At 42.6% G+C, this 16,121-nt stretch overlaps 1 protein-coding gene across 1 annotated transcript; it reads right to left on the reverse strand.

Moving 5' to 3' along the window:
* Positions 1–213: 213 nt before the first annotated feature.
* Positions 214–13,435, reverse strand: dusp10 (dual specificity phosphatase 10). The gene is made up of 4 exons (XM_006792578.3): positions 13,146–13,435; positions 11,237–12,066; positions 5,992–6,360; positions 214–4,684 (listed from the first exon to the last, which is right to left on the reverse strand). Exons 2-4 carry the CDS (start codon positions 12,018–12,020, stop codon positions 4,419–4,421), a joined length of 1,419 nt encoding a protein of 472 aa, XP_006792641.2. The 5' UTR covers positions 12,021–12,066; positions 13,146–13,435; the 3' UTR covers positions 214–4,418.
* Positions 13,436–16,121: the final 2,686 nt, after the last annotated feature.

Below are 16,121 nucleotides of genomic sequence, written 5' to 3' on the forward strand. Positions count from 1 at the left end.
TGAGGGGACTGTTAGGCAAGTCAAATATTACACAGAAATTTGACCATTTTTTCATATAAATAGCTTTAAATGCAACATGAAACATCTGTCACAGATTTAATAACAAATTAAATTAAATGCCAGTAAAATATATTGGAAACTGGCTGTCTTTCATCTTAAGTGGCTGAAGAACTGTTGAGACGGAAAGGAGAAAAACATCCAGTACACCAAACAAAATTTCAAGCCTCCCTGTTTATTTCAAAGCTCACGAGTAGGGATTACAAAATTACAGTGCTTCAATTGCAACAGTTCAAGGAGTAGTAGGAGGAGAGTAGGAGAGATGACAGACCAGTCGAGGAATTTTGAGCAAGTCATGCAAAAAGGTGTGGGAGAAGGCCTCCGTTATAATAGCACCCTTTGTGGAAAAAATAAATCCATCTGTCCATAGGTCAGTGCAAAAATAGTAATGAATATATGCATACAAAGAAAATAGATATATATTTATATACTGTATATATTTGACTGTTTACTATAGACACAAAGAAAGATATAGAGACTTGTAGAGTGAAGCCCATTGTCACCAGAGCCTGAGCCCAAAGCAGAGACTCTTAAACAAGTCTAGTCGTAAAGAGTGCACATCAAACGTGACAGCTTGATATTGTTCTAATACAGAACCATATTTCCGAATAAAAGGGAAAAGACCCAGATGCCTTTCTGGAGCTGTCAGTCTGGCGATGGCCTCTACAGAAAGAGCAATGTGAGAAAAAACAGACAGCACCATAATGACTGCGAGTGTCCCTCACAGACCAAGAGCACACAGCATGCTTCGTTTCCAATCGGAGAGCAATGTACAGTATGACGGTTACATTATTCAGTCAAATAGATCGTTACATTTAAACAAAAACAAAAAAAGCCATGTGCCTCTGCGATTGTAAGAATCAGCAAATGGGATGAAAAGGTATACTTTTCCTTTACAACAATGGCTCAGATAATAAGCTCTCTCTTTTTTCTTTTGATTTCTTTTCTTTTTATTGGCAAATGGTAGTCACCAAATATCTACAAAACGTGTGGTAAATGGTTATTATTATTATTATTATTATTATACCTTTTCATCATAATCAGATATTGTAAAGCACCAGTAGACACCAGTGACAACAGCAACAACAAAAAAAAAAATACATAGGACAGACTTTTTTTTTTTTAAACTTCTTTGTCGGTGAATCACACAAATCTCACGTTTTGAGGCTGCAAACTTGTTATTCATGCTCGAAATGTTCACAGAGACCTCGAAACTATCAAACGATAGCTGAAAACAGCCCGTTATATATTCGTTCGTTTTGCATAGCATGAAGTTTCACATGAGGGATTTTTTTTTTCAAGCTTATTGTCGTGAATGTTGGTTTGTAAAGCCTTACTGAGTGCACTGTATGCGTATTCACTTTGCTATGAAAACGTCTCAATCTTACCGACTGAACTTTTTCTTCAAAACTGAATAAACAACAATGAAAAAAAACCTTTCGGGTTTGGTTTTAAGATATAATTTGTTTACAGACAGTGGACTGCAAAGCAGATGTTTTTTCGACACTGATACTTAGCCCTGTGCTTCTTTGCATGCCTTTTATTTCATGCAGACAGTGGAGAGCTGAACAGAAACCAGAAGAACATTATGACTATAAAGAGAACTGGGACCGTAATTTGTAAGGAAGCTGCTTCAAATCAGCTCGGGAAGAAGGCATAAATCACTGGGTGTTTGTTTTAACTTCAGTTGAAAGATTACATGCTCTTTTATGTACTGGGAAAACTTTGAAAGCCCTTGGGTTTATCAAATCTAAACCAATTAGGTCAAAGACGCATGGTTTCCACGCGATAACAAGGCAATTTTTCTTTGTTTGAAAAGGAACGTTTAAATTTTCCAACAGTGCTGATCTGCTGAATATTTTATGGCTATGCACACATTTAGCTCTAGACGAGGTCTTTAGTGACTGATCGGTTCTATGAGTGGAAAGGCTTAAACCGCAGCTCATCCCACCTGGGTAGGTAAATGCTTCCTTTTTTACTATGAGCACTCAACAGGTGAGACAATCAAATGCGCCAAGACAAATTAGGATGAATGCAAAATTCAGCGCATGTGCAGCAGCAACGCAGCAATCTACAACATGGATGAGAGCGAAGTCTACCAAGTAGAGTGTTAATATTTTTGTTTTATGGGTCAGGGGTGAGTATATTAGTGAAGCAGGAAGTGCATATAATCGTGCCGAGCTCATTTACAATTAGATTTCCTTTCAAATGCCACCACTTGGTTGGAGTCGCACAAAGAGCATTTTAACCTCCAGGGGTTTCTTCCTAAACGTCCGCACGTTGATTAAGAATGGCAGAAACAATCTTAGAAGGGTGATGTCTGCGTAGCTCCTTTCAGACACTCACGTTTCTATTAATCTGACCGCTTTGCAACAGTCTTGCATGCATCCTAACAGACAGGCGTGTTTCTCGTGCAACTTTGCGAGCTGCCTCAGCTCACCAGAGAATGCCCCGAATGTCAGAAAAATGGAAATAACATTTTATCTCACCAACTCAGCATCTAATTAACGGATGTCATTAAAACATTCCTCTATGATGCATTTGCTCTTCTCAATGAAAGACAGAGAGAGAGATCTCCTTCTCTGAGCCTGTGGCAGGGACGGGGCGCAGCACTCTCAGCAGCACCCTGCAGCACGCACACAGACGCGCAGAGAGTGATAGAGACCCTGCTCTTGGTGGCAATGGCGACGAGACGTTCAAAAGTGTGCCATCTCTCGATTAATAACTCAATGAGAAGCATACCCGCCACACTTGAAAGACGTGATCAGTGTGATCTTCTTCACTCTCTTTGGCCATGTCTGCATGAAGCGGTGAGAAGCATTAACTTAAAGATGTTATCCGAATGACAGAATGCCATCATTTATACAGGCTAGCGAGGCAACGTGAAGTCTCTCGTGTGTGAAAAGAGCTGAGACAAAGGAGCAGGGCAGTTTTGCCTGGGAGCTAACATTTGGCCTCTGCGTGTTCTGCATTCGTGCGTACATGTTAAGAGTGCCATGCGCAGGCCCACTGGTGACGCATGAATTAAGGCATTGATAGAGGCACTAGAGCAGCACGTGACAGCAGCGCTTGCCTATGCAAGGAAGAAGAGCTCACTTAACTGTAGCTTCGTGACAGGGAGTTGCATGAGATTAGACGATGGTCACGCTGCTACCACACCACCACCCTCATTGTCACATTAAACTGTAACCCACGAGTGGAAGTGCATGGTTTTTTTTGTACCTCAACTCAACTTTGCTACCTTAGAATCGGCTGAACCATAGCTCAAAATATAGGGCACTGACAAGAACATAAGATGAGGCCACAACGGGGACTTAACAGTACAACAGAGCAGGCTCACGGATGAACTGGAGCGAAATAAAACGACTAGGATACAGAAGCAGGCAGTGATATTCCTCCATTGTGTTACATTAAACAACTCCAGTAGCCCTGTTTGACAATATTCACTGTAATTTCAAAGTGTTCCTTCAACTGCCAGCAGCCATGCACTAAAAAAAAAACAGAAAAGAAAAGCTCATATGGCTGTCTATTACTATGTATATTGCTAAAAGATATCCACATGTAGATGCAGGAATGAGAAATGAAGATAGTGAAGAAAACGCACTCAGTATGAATTTTGTTTCAGCAGACGAAAACCCCATAAGCCCCCCCACCCCCCATCTCCTACCTCTGCCTAAAATACAGCATACTTATGCACATTGAACTGAACAACAGTAATTTACATTAACATCAAAACTGTTGTTCAGCAAAGAGCTGGAAATATTTTGTATTATCAAGTCCGATATATACACATAAGATCAAGGTCTCAGTTGCATTCCACTCTGAAATTATTGCACAGTAAGCCGCTGTGGGCTTGTCATGGTCACCCCCATAAACCCCTGTATAAAAATAAAACAACATTAACACACCAAACAAGTCTTTATTTGTTTTGTTTTTTTGTTTTTTTTGGACAGGCACTGCCGTGGCCAACCCCGCCTGAGTCTGCAAACATAAACTGTGTGCCACAGTGTGAGCTTTAAGAGTTTCTTCTGTCAATATCTACCCCCAAGCGCACAGAATCTCTTTTCCAAACAGATTTCCTTCTCCGTCATTTAAGCTCCTCTGCAGTCACAAATGGAAAGCTCGCCACCGACCGCTTCCTGTCTTTCTAGCTCTCTCCTCTGGGACTTCAGCCAGGTCCAAACAGTGGGGATTTTTGGCATTTCTCTTCGCCACCGACCCAGAGCTTTGGCACTCTCAAGAGTCAAGAAAAATTCGGCGACTCTCACACTCCAAATTGGCTCAGATCAGCCAGTCTCCGCTGGCAGATGGAGACTTGGTACAAGTGCGAGCATTGGAGGGGGAGTGGTCGAGAGGTTAATCTAGACGACAGTTTCCACACCAATCAACTTTGGCGTGAGGATTCGTGGCGTTATTCCACTGTTGAGGTCGTCCTCAAACTCCAGCAGCTGGCCCATGAAGTTAAGGTTCGGGGAGATGATGGGCCTCCTGGTTTTGACAAACTTGTAGGCGTCCGTCATGGTCATCCAGGTGTGCTTCATCAGGTAGGCGATCACAATGGTGGCTGAACGAGACACGCCTGCCTGGCAGTGGATCAGGAGGCCCATACCTGCTTGGTGTGCTTCCTCTGCAGAAAGAACATGGAAACAGTTAAAGCCCATGAGGAAGTCCAGTCATCACACATGATTGGATAATGAACCTTCCTTTGTGGCTTCAGGTGTTCAGAGAGTAAACCTTTCTGAACTTTAGATTACAAGGTTTTTTTTTTAATCTACTTAAGTCTTTACACCGTGAAATGCTACTAGGAGCTACCTTTAAGGCTCTTTTCTGAACTGAGGGGTTTCTGTCATGTTTCAGGCCTTATTAGAGAACAAAATGACTAGATTTGCATGAGAAGTTACTGAGGATGGCCTCTGTCTATGCAGCTACCCTCGGAAAAACCCTGAAGCTACTCTAATGGTCATCAAACCTCATCTTTATTGATATATACAGAGGTTTAAAAACTCGTCATTAGGGGTACGGGGCAGGTCGTCAAATGTCGTCTTTATGAGGAAAGAGTTAATACTGCATTACAGCAGCTCATCAACTACAGATCTAATTGACTGGATCCAACATGCCAGGACGTGGAGCTCTTTTAAAACCTTCAGTTCAGCTAAGTGGAGTTTTTGATTGTAAGTTAGATCTAGGACCTTCCTCCCTTCAGGCAGCAAAGAAATTTCAATAGATCAGCTCCTGCCTATACAGACTATGTGAGCCATCCAGTTTAAACAAACTTTAGTCATCCATATGAGAAAAAAACAGCACTATTGTTTCCTTACATAAAATATCTCTTTGTGTTCCTAACATTAAAATTTTTAATTACGTGGAGGGGACTGGAGTATGTATAAGATAAGGGAGAGAAAAAAGGTGAATGAGTTCATCCTTTTTACAAATACTTCAACCCAAGACTAAACAAAAACTCTTTTGAATCCGTCTAACAATGCCGAATTTCTGAGGTTTTGTCTACAACCTTCAGAAAATAAAGTGAATGCATTCAAAGGACGTGAGAGCGAGCTGCTCTAAACCAACTATTCCAGTGTCAGAGGGATGATTCATGACCTTTCCTTTTTTAACCAAGCAGTTCCTGCACTAGAATTTAAAGAAATAAGTGTGAGTCACGAGAAGATTTACAAGAAAACACACAAAAGGAAGTACTCATTACATACAGATTATTTTTATACTATGTGCAATAACCTCACATGACACAATGTGAGCTCTTGTAATGTAGACAGTTTATGAACCAACATTTTTGCTTGTTTAACTGCTGACAGCTCTGTGCAACCAGCAGTGAAAGTTTTATGTCATGTGACTGTTTAAATATGCCAGCTTCCCAATGAGATGGCCGAGCTTGAGACTCCAAATGTGTACTGTGAAGCTAAGAGGTGATTTTCATACCAATGAATTCAAACGCCTCCTCAAAGTACTGCCGCAGGTTCTGCTTGTTGCTGTCGGTGGCAGGCAGGCGCTTGTAGACAAAGAGGCCCGTGTCATAGTGGTAGAGCGGCAGGTGGGTGGTTACATTTAGGATGTAGCCGATGTTCAAGCGCTGCAGCAGTTTGATGTCCTGAGCGTCGTGCTCGTTCCCCAGGTAGAGGAAGGGCAGGATTGGCGTCAGCTCTGCGTTCTCTATGTCCGGGGTGGAGGGCAGGGAGTGAGGTAGAGCCCCCGTCAGGCCAGCAGCTGCGCCCGTGTCCAAGCCTTCGTGAAGGTGCAGCGAGTGCTCACACAGGTTTTCATGGCTCTGCCTGAAGCTGCTAAGGCCTCCTGTGAATGGAGAGAGAAAGGCTGATGTAGGGCCGGTTTAATGCTTCAAAAAAATGAGTTAAACTCTCAAACAACACTTTTTTCTTCAGTTTGTTTTTTCTAAATCCAGACTGGACCCTTTTTGGTGTCAGCAGATAGAGCATGAAGCTGACATGGCACGGGTTAAAGGTTCAATTCCCACAGGAGCGCAGTTTTGCTAAAAATAAACATGCTTATGTGTCTGACCACCACATGACACACGAAACAGCTAAGCAGGACAACCAAGCTTTGCATACACATCTGATAAAAGCAGATAAAAGCTCTGAAGCCCTGAAAACATTACAAACCCCAGACGCCACTGTTATATTTGGTTCTAATTTGAATGCTGCATTTAGATAATAGGATGAAGCCATTGGCCAAGTGAACTTGCTTTGAGAACCAGACCCTTAAGTTGCCTGCGGGACATTTTCCATTAGCTCATGTACACACAGGCGCATCTGTTTACCTGTTAATGTGAAGGTAAATAGGTGCACTGAGTTTTAAATACACTATTCACTTCACTTCTCCAAATAACCGGTTTGCACCTGTTTGCACCAGTGATACCATCAGCCAAAGGTTCCCTTCAGCACAGGAGCTCTGGGGAGGGGTCCGAGTATCAGTTCATGTATTGTTCACAGTGCAAGGGCTGACATAATGCCATGTGAGGTCATCGCACAACCATACAACTTCCCCTGTGGTGGAGAGCAGGTGACACTCCTGTCAACTGTCGGTTTCCATCGTAAAGCAGCCCCACTGTTAAACAAAGACATCACCCTAAACGTGGTATGATAGTCGCCAAGCCCTCATTATCATGGTAGTAATTACACTGTGGTAAATATAAGAAAGGGAAGTGTTCACAGAACCTGCAACAACAAGCTCAACGCTCAAACACCTTGGGGAATTACCACTGAAATGGAGTTCATGTCCAGATTTTTTTTTTTTTTTTAGAAAATGCCCAAAAAAGTGAACAATTTTAATAATAATATGAATAATATTCATGATGTTATTGTTTTTATGGGCTTTTTGGGGGGTGCAAGTAAAGCACTTGTATCGGGTGTACAACTCTTGTTAAATAGATTAGAGAAATCACAATATTTTACAGTTATTTTTTTTAAAGCTATATTGTATCTGTATTTTTATGGCCATTTAGAAAAATCTTGCCTAAAGAAATAAAACTATTAGGACATTTTTTCCTCTCACTTATTATTATCTCTCAACAGAAAGACTACACACATATTTATATCAAGCAAAGTTTATCATTTAAACATTCTCAAGAATATAAGCCCTGTTCTACTTTTAGCTCTCCTTTTGGTCTCCACCAGGAATTATCCCTTAGTTGCTAAATGCACTGATGCATGAAGACTGAGCATGAGAAAGGTGATTTAAGTGACTCTGCACTCTGCTCTGCATGGTTATTGGTGCCAGAAGTGAGTGTTTCACAAGCTGCTGATTTACTTTGATTTTCCGACAACTATTTCTCTGGTTTACAGAGAGTGGTATGAAAAACAGACAATATCCAGTGAGCGGTATCTCTCTGACTGAAAATGCCTTGTTGATGCCAGAGAAGAAAGACCGTACTGCAACAGGCAAAAATGAATGAAATACCCCTTTGTTACAACTGAGGTATGAAGAACACCCTCTCCGAATGCACACCATGTCAAACCTTGAAGTATGCAAACAGCATACACCACGCCGGGTGCCACTCCTGTTTCCAGCTACAAACAGGAAACTGAGAGTACAATTTCCATGGGCTCCCAAAATTGAACAGATGATTGGAAAAAAACACTGACTGGTCTGATGAGTGTTGATTTCTGCTGCGGCATTCAGATGGCATGCCGAGAGTTTGGCATAAACAACATGATGGCATGGATCCTTCCTGCCTCGTATCAATAGTTCAGGCTGGCGATTGCTGTGTAATATCATGATGGATATGTTCTTGACACACTTTGGGCCCCTTAGTTCTAAGTGAGCATCATTTAAATACCACATCCTAAAATACTACTAAAGCTAAAATCATGTCAAACTTTTTTTAAACATGACAATGAGTTCACTGTATTCAAAAGACCTCCACAGTCATTGGATCTAAAGCCAGTAGAGCACATTTGTGAGGTACTAGAACATGAGAGTCACACCATGGATGTGCAACAAATCTACATCAACTGTGTGATGCTGTCATGTCAATATGGACCAAAATCTCTGAGGAACATTTCCATCACATTGTCAAATCTATGCCACGAAGAATGACGGCAGTCCTGAAGGCAAAAAGGAGGTCCAGCCCAGTACTAGCAGGGTGTATATATAAAATGGCTACGTATCATAAATGAGCAATCGTGGCTCAAGAGTTGGGAGTTCACCTTGTAATCGGAAGGTTGCTGGTTCGAGCCCCGGCTTGGACAGTCTCGGTCGTTGTGTCCTTGGGCAAGACACTTCACCCGTTGCCTACTGGTGGTGGTCAAGGCCCGGTGGCGCCAGTGTTCGGCAGCCTTGCCTCGTCAGTGCGCCCCAGGGTGGCTGTGGTTACATGTAGCTTGCCATCACCAGTGTGTGTGAATGGGTGGATGACTGAATGTGTAAAGCGCTTTGGGGTCCTTAGGGACTAGTAAAGCGCTATACAAATACAGGCCATTTACCTAAATTTGAAAAATTACAACCTGTAATCTTACCATTTACTTTTACCTCTACTGCGCAGAGGTAACTGCATTATTATAATAACAATAATTCTTTTGACTAACCTCATTGGGAAGCTGATTAAACGTCAAAATAAAGCCGCGTTAGGGAAGGTTAAAGGGAAAGCTATCCATCACGAGTTGGTATAGACCAAAATTAACACTAAAACAGGGGTATTAATGTGCACATTTTTACTTGTATTCATCAGGTGGCCGTGAATAAAATATATCTGTCGAAATATAAATGTTTGTCCACCTTTAGCTGTGACTAAAGATGACAGCGTTTCAGAGTTGCTTTCCCAGTTTTAGAGCAAAAACTCAACAAAGGCTCTAAAACATTGGGCGATATACACATCCTTTTGCACACAAAAGCAAAAATATTTAGCTGTAAATAAAAGCTGCCTCTATTGCAATTTGTTGTGACTCTATTATTACTCCATTAAACATTAGTAACTAGCAAATATCTGCCATTTTAATCTATATTTGGGAAAAACAAATTTAGCTAGCCGCACAATGCAAATGAGAATGTGAACAATGCAAATTAGTTCTGGCTCAAACTGAATAAGCATATTTTTATTCTCAAATTCAGCTTTCATAGTAAACCGAGAACAGCAGAACCCCCAGAAGAAGCACGGTGCCGTGAGATGAAGTCTGCCAAGTGTGACTGTCTGTCATTATCTGCGACTAAAACTGACAAAAGTGAAAAACACGAGAAGTGTCTCGATCACTTTCATAAGCCACTGGCTCAGTTCCTGTTCAGAAGCTACCGCTTCTGCCTCGCAAGGCCTCTCGCACCACAGACCTGCTTTTTTCCAGCCCTTACCCTAAACCCTCCAACACTACTGACATGCTGTTTATGGCAATTCTGACAGATTAGGTGTAACCTATATCTGCTTTTAGCTGCAGCGGGGCAGGGGACGGAAGATCTTGTGTTTCCAGTGAAGTAGAGGCACACACCGTGGCCATATTTACAATAAATCATGATGGAGACATGTTTGGTAGCTCTAAAATAACAGACTCTGGCTAAATTATTCAACAGCATTTGCACAAGTATGTTCCAGATGTGTTATTTTTACTGCTGCCTGAAATAACACATTTCAACAAATAATTTAAGGAAGTAAAGAATAATCATGGCTGCACATTAAGATGCAGAAATCAAAGCCCTTACAGCAACAAAAAAAATGTCATATTACATACTATAAAACATGCATGTATGCAGAATGGAATAAAGGCAAGAATGCACATGTGACGAGAAGGCAGAAACTAGCCATCGCCGATGCTGATAAAAGTAGAGGAAAGTGAGCCTGTGCTATTTGATCCCCTTTAGCAGAGAGGATGCTTGCATTTTGCAAGAATTAAACCAGAGGAAGAAAGAGCAAGACAGTCTGCCTGTTCCTCCCACTGAGGCAGCTTCAGACAGACACCCGTGCAGGATGAGAGACTGAGGAGAAGCCTCGTCTATCAAAGTACACAGGAGGACCAGAGGAACAAGTGAAAGCAACAGACGAGAAGAGACGAGATCAAGGTGCTGTGATCTTACGGCTAGGCTGTGACTGGGAGGCATACAGGAACACTCGCAGCCCAACCCCCAAACCCACCAAACACAACATACTTCTCCAGCTTCAAACACACCAACCAAAGATAGAAAACATGGCAATGACCCAGGGACTGCTATCTCACCAGGCTGCCTTATTTACTAACAGCTGCTTCTAGCTCTCTACAAAAAACAGAAAAATAAAATAAAAGGGAAAAAAAGGTGAGTGCGAGTCATATAGAAAGCTCTTAAAGAGCGTGTGCATATGTTTATGCATGAGCGCGATGCAGGCAGTGGATGCAGAAGCTGCTATCTGTGGTGTTATAACTGCTGTGAGGCTTAAGCGCTGGGTGATAAAACTAAAACGCTGTGGTGACAGGCAGAAAAAAGAAAGAAAATCAGCTGGCCCGAACAATAGAGACAAAAGTTTAGGAGGCTTTAAACACACTATTATTCTACCACATTTGTTTCATGTTAGTTTATATTGCGACTAAGCTTCTAGCGCTGATTAAATCAGACAATTGCTACAGAGTCCCTCCAAAGTCAGGCTAAACCCCATGAAATTGCGGTTTCTACCCCCCTTTTGTAAATGAAAGCCCTCATTAGTTGCTTGTTTTTCACTTATCTCTTACTTTGATGCTTCTATTTCAGGTGTTACCTTTGAGGATGATTGGGTCTTTGCCCTCCCTCCTCAGTGATTCCAGGACCACATGTAGAGGCTGAGTGGATGTCAGCCGGTTCGGGTCCGTGGTGCTCTCATCATAAACCACAATCTCTTTGGAGAAGATGCCCTTAAAAGAGTCCTTGCCCTCACGGCAGGAAATGAGGTCCAGCACAGTGATCTTGCCCTGCTGCAGCCGTCTCCGGCTGATCTTGTCAGAGCAGTTGATGTGCACGGCCCCCCGGATGTGGCTCTTATTGTACTCCATGAAGGGCCGGCAGTCGATGATGACCGGCACGGGCCCCACAGGGTGACCCATGGGGCAGCAGGTTATCCGCTTGGCCAGCTCATTGGGGTGGATGACCCTCACGGTGGCTAGGGCCTTCGGCGTGCCTGGGGCGAGACTGGGAGCACTTAATGCTTCATGGCTGCTGACCATTGGGGTAGGGGGCCCGGCGTAGCTGAGATTGGGGCTACTGGCGCTCACCTGGCTGTGGCTGAGGCTCTGGCTGTCCTTCTCATAGGTTGTGACAGAGCAGCAGCTGGCACTGCTGCATCCACACGACAATGAGCGCGTGGAGCCCTTGGATGAGGGCATATACGTTACAAGATTGGCCGTCGCCCGGATCTTCACCACGGTGGTGCTGATTACGGTCTTGTCGATGCTGCTGGTGGTGATGGAGTCCAGGTAGCTGGTGTCCAGGCGTAGTTGGAGTTCCTGAGGTCGGATTGGCCTTGGCAGCGCCACCACAATTCTGTCGTCGAGGGGAGATGGAGGCATGGGGAGACCGAGGACTGGACTTTCACGGAGAACTCAACAAGTCGCTCTGTGGAAAGGATAAGTTTTTGAATTAATCCCGGCTGCGAGAAGACGTCCCCTCGTCTGTCTGAACACCATGCAAACTAGGAAACGGCTGCAGAAGCCAAATATTAGTAATGTCAACACCTGCAGGGCGACACCCAAGTTGGTGGCAAAATTTAGGTGTGACAGACCAGCCACTAATAATAAACAGTGAAATCATCAAGACTGTCCTGTAACTGAATCGCTTTTGGGTGTAATTAATATGAATCATCCCCCAGATAACGCACACGTGAGTGATGCTTAATTTTTCATCCCAACTCTGGTGTGGCTGATTCAAAAACAGGAAGAGGTAAAGAGAGAAAGAAGAAGAAAAAAAAGATAAAATACTGCATCAATGCTACGCTGCAGTTTTGTCTCACCCAAATGGAAAGACGGGGTACCAAAAAAGAGGGGTGGCATTTCCTTTGGATCAGAAGCCTGAGCATTTTAAAAGCATGTCATCTTGGCATATTATGTAAAGACACCCGCCGAGCTTTGCCTGTCCCGGCCGCTGCCATCCTTTATGCACGGTGCAGGTTCAGCAAAAGCAGAAATCATTCATGGCCAAATTCATTGAAAAAACCGGCATGAGAACGTGCCGAGAATGTGATATGGCTTTCAGGAGGAGACTAACTGATCAGATGAGCTGCAGACTGAAGGAAATCCAATTTCACACCACCGCCGTGAATAATTTCTAAAAAGATTAATACGGGATGACTGATTTAAACAAAAAAATAAAGAAAAATAAAAATAAAGAAAAATAAGGTACCGATTGTAACTTTGCCGCATTTGTCAGGACTGAAGCCCATTAAGCCTGCGGGGCTTATAAAATAAGAGAGAATTTATAATACACACACACACACACACACACACACACACACACACACACATGCATACATACACTATATATATAGATATACTATATAGATAGATATACTCAAAATGGTTCCAGCAATTGAATATTCCGCTTCATTAATTATGGAATCGTGTGAAATCTCTATGACCGTGCATTTCAAGAACAACTTGTGCCACTGATTCCCAAACTTGCCCCGCGTTTCTGCTTACCGGTGAGTGTCGCGGTTGACCGTAGACGGATTTATTATCTCCGCTCCCCGACAACGTGGCCTCCATTCAGTCCGTCCCAGTGTTGTGGCTCGGCAACATTTTTTAGTACTTTTACCCTGCTGTCCAGAAATAATATTGAAGGAAGTCTGCCAGCCTACAGAAGTCGCGCAGTGGGAATGACGCGAGTACGAGCCAATGCGCGACTTCATTAATATTACATCTGATCCTCCTCGTACGTCCAGGGCCGGCCCTGCGGTGGGAGGGATTTGGACGAGCTGCTTGCCTCTCTCTGTGGCTGGCTGAGAGGGGAGGGGGAGCGGTTGTCGCTTCAACGGCCTCCGGTCCGCGCGTACAGATGATGTCACTGGCAGCCAATCAAAAGTCTCTCCAGGAGGCTCGAGGAAGAAGGCAAACAGCATTAATTGAGCGTTATTGGATTCTAATAGAGCGTTTAAACCGTAGGAAAAGGAAAAGCTGAATCTTTTCTCAGATTATAGTGTTTTATAGTGAAGAGCCTACTGAAAGAGTGGTTTAGGTTATGCCATAACATGTTTTTTTTCCTTTTAAAAATTGTTTGCTGTGTTGCTTCAGTTTTTAACTGACTTATGCTTGTTTTGTGTTTGATAGAAGTATTTTACTTTATATAATTTATTTTAAAGCCTTTGTGTCTCATCGTTCTTTTTATCTTCAAAACTGTCTTAAATCTTTGTGGCAGAGACTCAACATGATGTTGGAAAAATTCTTCTGAGATTTCGGTCAGTTTCTAAAATGCTACCATCCCACATCAGTTAAATCACCTGTGCCATCCCATTTTAAAAATCTCAATAACGCCCCTGCCATGATGGCTGTCTGTTCAGCTGTTTATCACATAATTTAATTTGAAAAATACACCCAATCCTCCACCTTCCCTGTGTCGATTTAGTAGGGGTGTGTATAACTTAACGTTTATACGAATAACTTTCCAAAACCAACAGTTTGACAGTACCACACAGTTCATGTTGTGATTAGCCAGCTGTGGTGGTAATAAAGCAGCCAGTTTTGTTTTCCATTCTGCATAGAAGTATTTCTGCTAGTTTTCATATGAGTAACTAAGTGCAAAAATATAAATGTCTTCCTGGTGAGACAGACTGAAGTCATACACAGTTAGACCAAAATATAAATAACACTGCATCTTCTCACTTTGTGTTGTTGGTGATCTCCATTGTGGTCAGTTAACCTCTCATATGAAGTGTTTCGTTTTCTAGGAAGCCCCGCCCCCGCAGTAGACATTTAAATAACAAGAGCAACACCTGTTTCCTACTGCAAGTCATGATGTCTGTTTTGAAAAAAAAAAAAGCCTATTGCCAACCCAGAAAGGCCTCAGCGAATGCTACACAACTGCCAGAACTGGTTTACTGAAATAGAGAATGAAAAGATAGTTTGTCCGCGTCTTGGTTTAGATCTTCATGGTACATTGATGCACAAGAATGGTACATTGTTTCTTTCTTTAGATTGATACATTGTTCACCATCGTCTTCCATCAAACATGAGTACATTTATTATTTTATTTTGGCCCCATATATTGGTCATAAACTGAGCTTACCCAAGTCACAGTATCTTTCACATCTTTATTGAAAGTACTCACTGAACTGTTGAAAGTGCCACGGGATAAAATAAGTGCCTCTAACACCTAGATTTAACAGCCTTTTTGAGCCTCCTATAGCACCAGTAATCACATACAAAGACAACAGTTTAATTTTAGGCTCTTCTTTTTTACATAGCTGCTCCCGAGTAGCCATAATCACAGCATGTTGGTCATAATTGGCTCAAGCCCAATCAAGTTTAAGCACTGGGCCTCTCCAAAAGTGTTTTTAAGTTTTATCTTAGATCAGGCACTACTCTATGACCACCTTGCCTAATACCTCGTTAATCCATTTTTTGTTGGCAAAACAGCCGTGACCTATGAGGCCTGAACTGCAAGATGTTAGCAACACATCCTTTCGAGGTGGGTTGTTTGTCCAGCACATCCCACAAACGCTCAAGTGGATTGAGAGCTGAGGAATTTGGAACCAAAATCAACATCTCAAACGCATTGCTTTGCTCCTCAAATCATTCCTGAACCGTTTTTGCTTTGTGGCAGGGTGCATCATTCTGCTGAAAAAGGCCACAGCCATCAGGGAATACCATTTCCATGAAATATTGCACATGGTCTGCAACAATGCTTGGGTAAGTGGTAAATGTCAGAGTAACATCAACAAGGTTTCCCAGCAGAACGTTGCTCAAAACATCACACTGCCTCTGCCAGCTTGCTTTCTTCCCATAGTGGACCCTGGTGCTGGGTTTTCCCCAGGTAAGCAATGCACCTGGCCATCCATGTGTTGTAAAAGAAGACCAGTGATGGCTTTAAGTTCATTGCTTTGCTCATTGCCTCAGATATGTGGTGATGGTTTGTTGGATAGCAGAAGCTTCTCCAGGGTAGTCACCTCATCTGCTTAATAATTTGCATAAAAACCGACTCATAAGAAATGCTAAGAAGCTCCAGTGACTCCTCTAATTTGCTCTTTGGTCTTTACTCAGGCTCACTTTACATCACTGAGGTAGGGCACGCAATTCTGTGGTGAGTAACCACAGTACTAAATTGTCTCCACGGTTTTTCTGACTCAACTAATCATCATTTAAATTCAGATTGCTGTGTAAAAAGTGTCTGACCTCAAGTCTTCTGAGAACAGCCATTACATTTAATAATTTTACATCCCTACAGTGCTCCAAAATGGCCGACTTAGCTTAGGGGATAACTCAAAAACCATCTTCAATGTCCACACTTTGCCTAGTTTTTCGGCAATTTTCTGTATCAGTCAGCAAGTCACTCATGCCACCAGTCAGAAAATTATTTCTTGCCTTTGTAATCAAATATTCTAGAGCTGTTTATGTGTCCCAAGTACTGTTGGTGCTATACTTAAGGGGTTATGTACACTCATCTAACATATTTTGTTTATC

Source organism: Neolamprologus brichardi, chromosome 15, assembly GCF_056152115.1.
Source record: "Neolamprologus brichardi isolate AB-2024 chromosome 15, ASM5615211v1, whole genome shotgun sequence".
Taxonomy (NCBI): Eukaryota; Metazoa; Chordata; class Actinopteri; order Cichliformes; family Cichlidae; genus Neolamprologus; species Neolamprologus brichardi.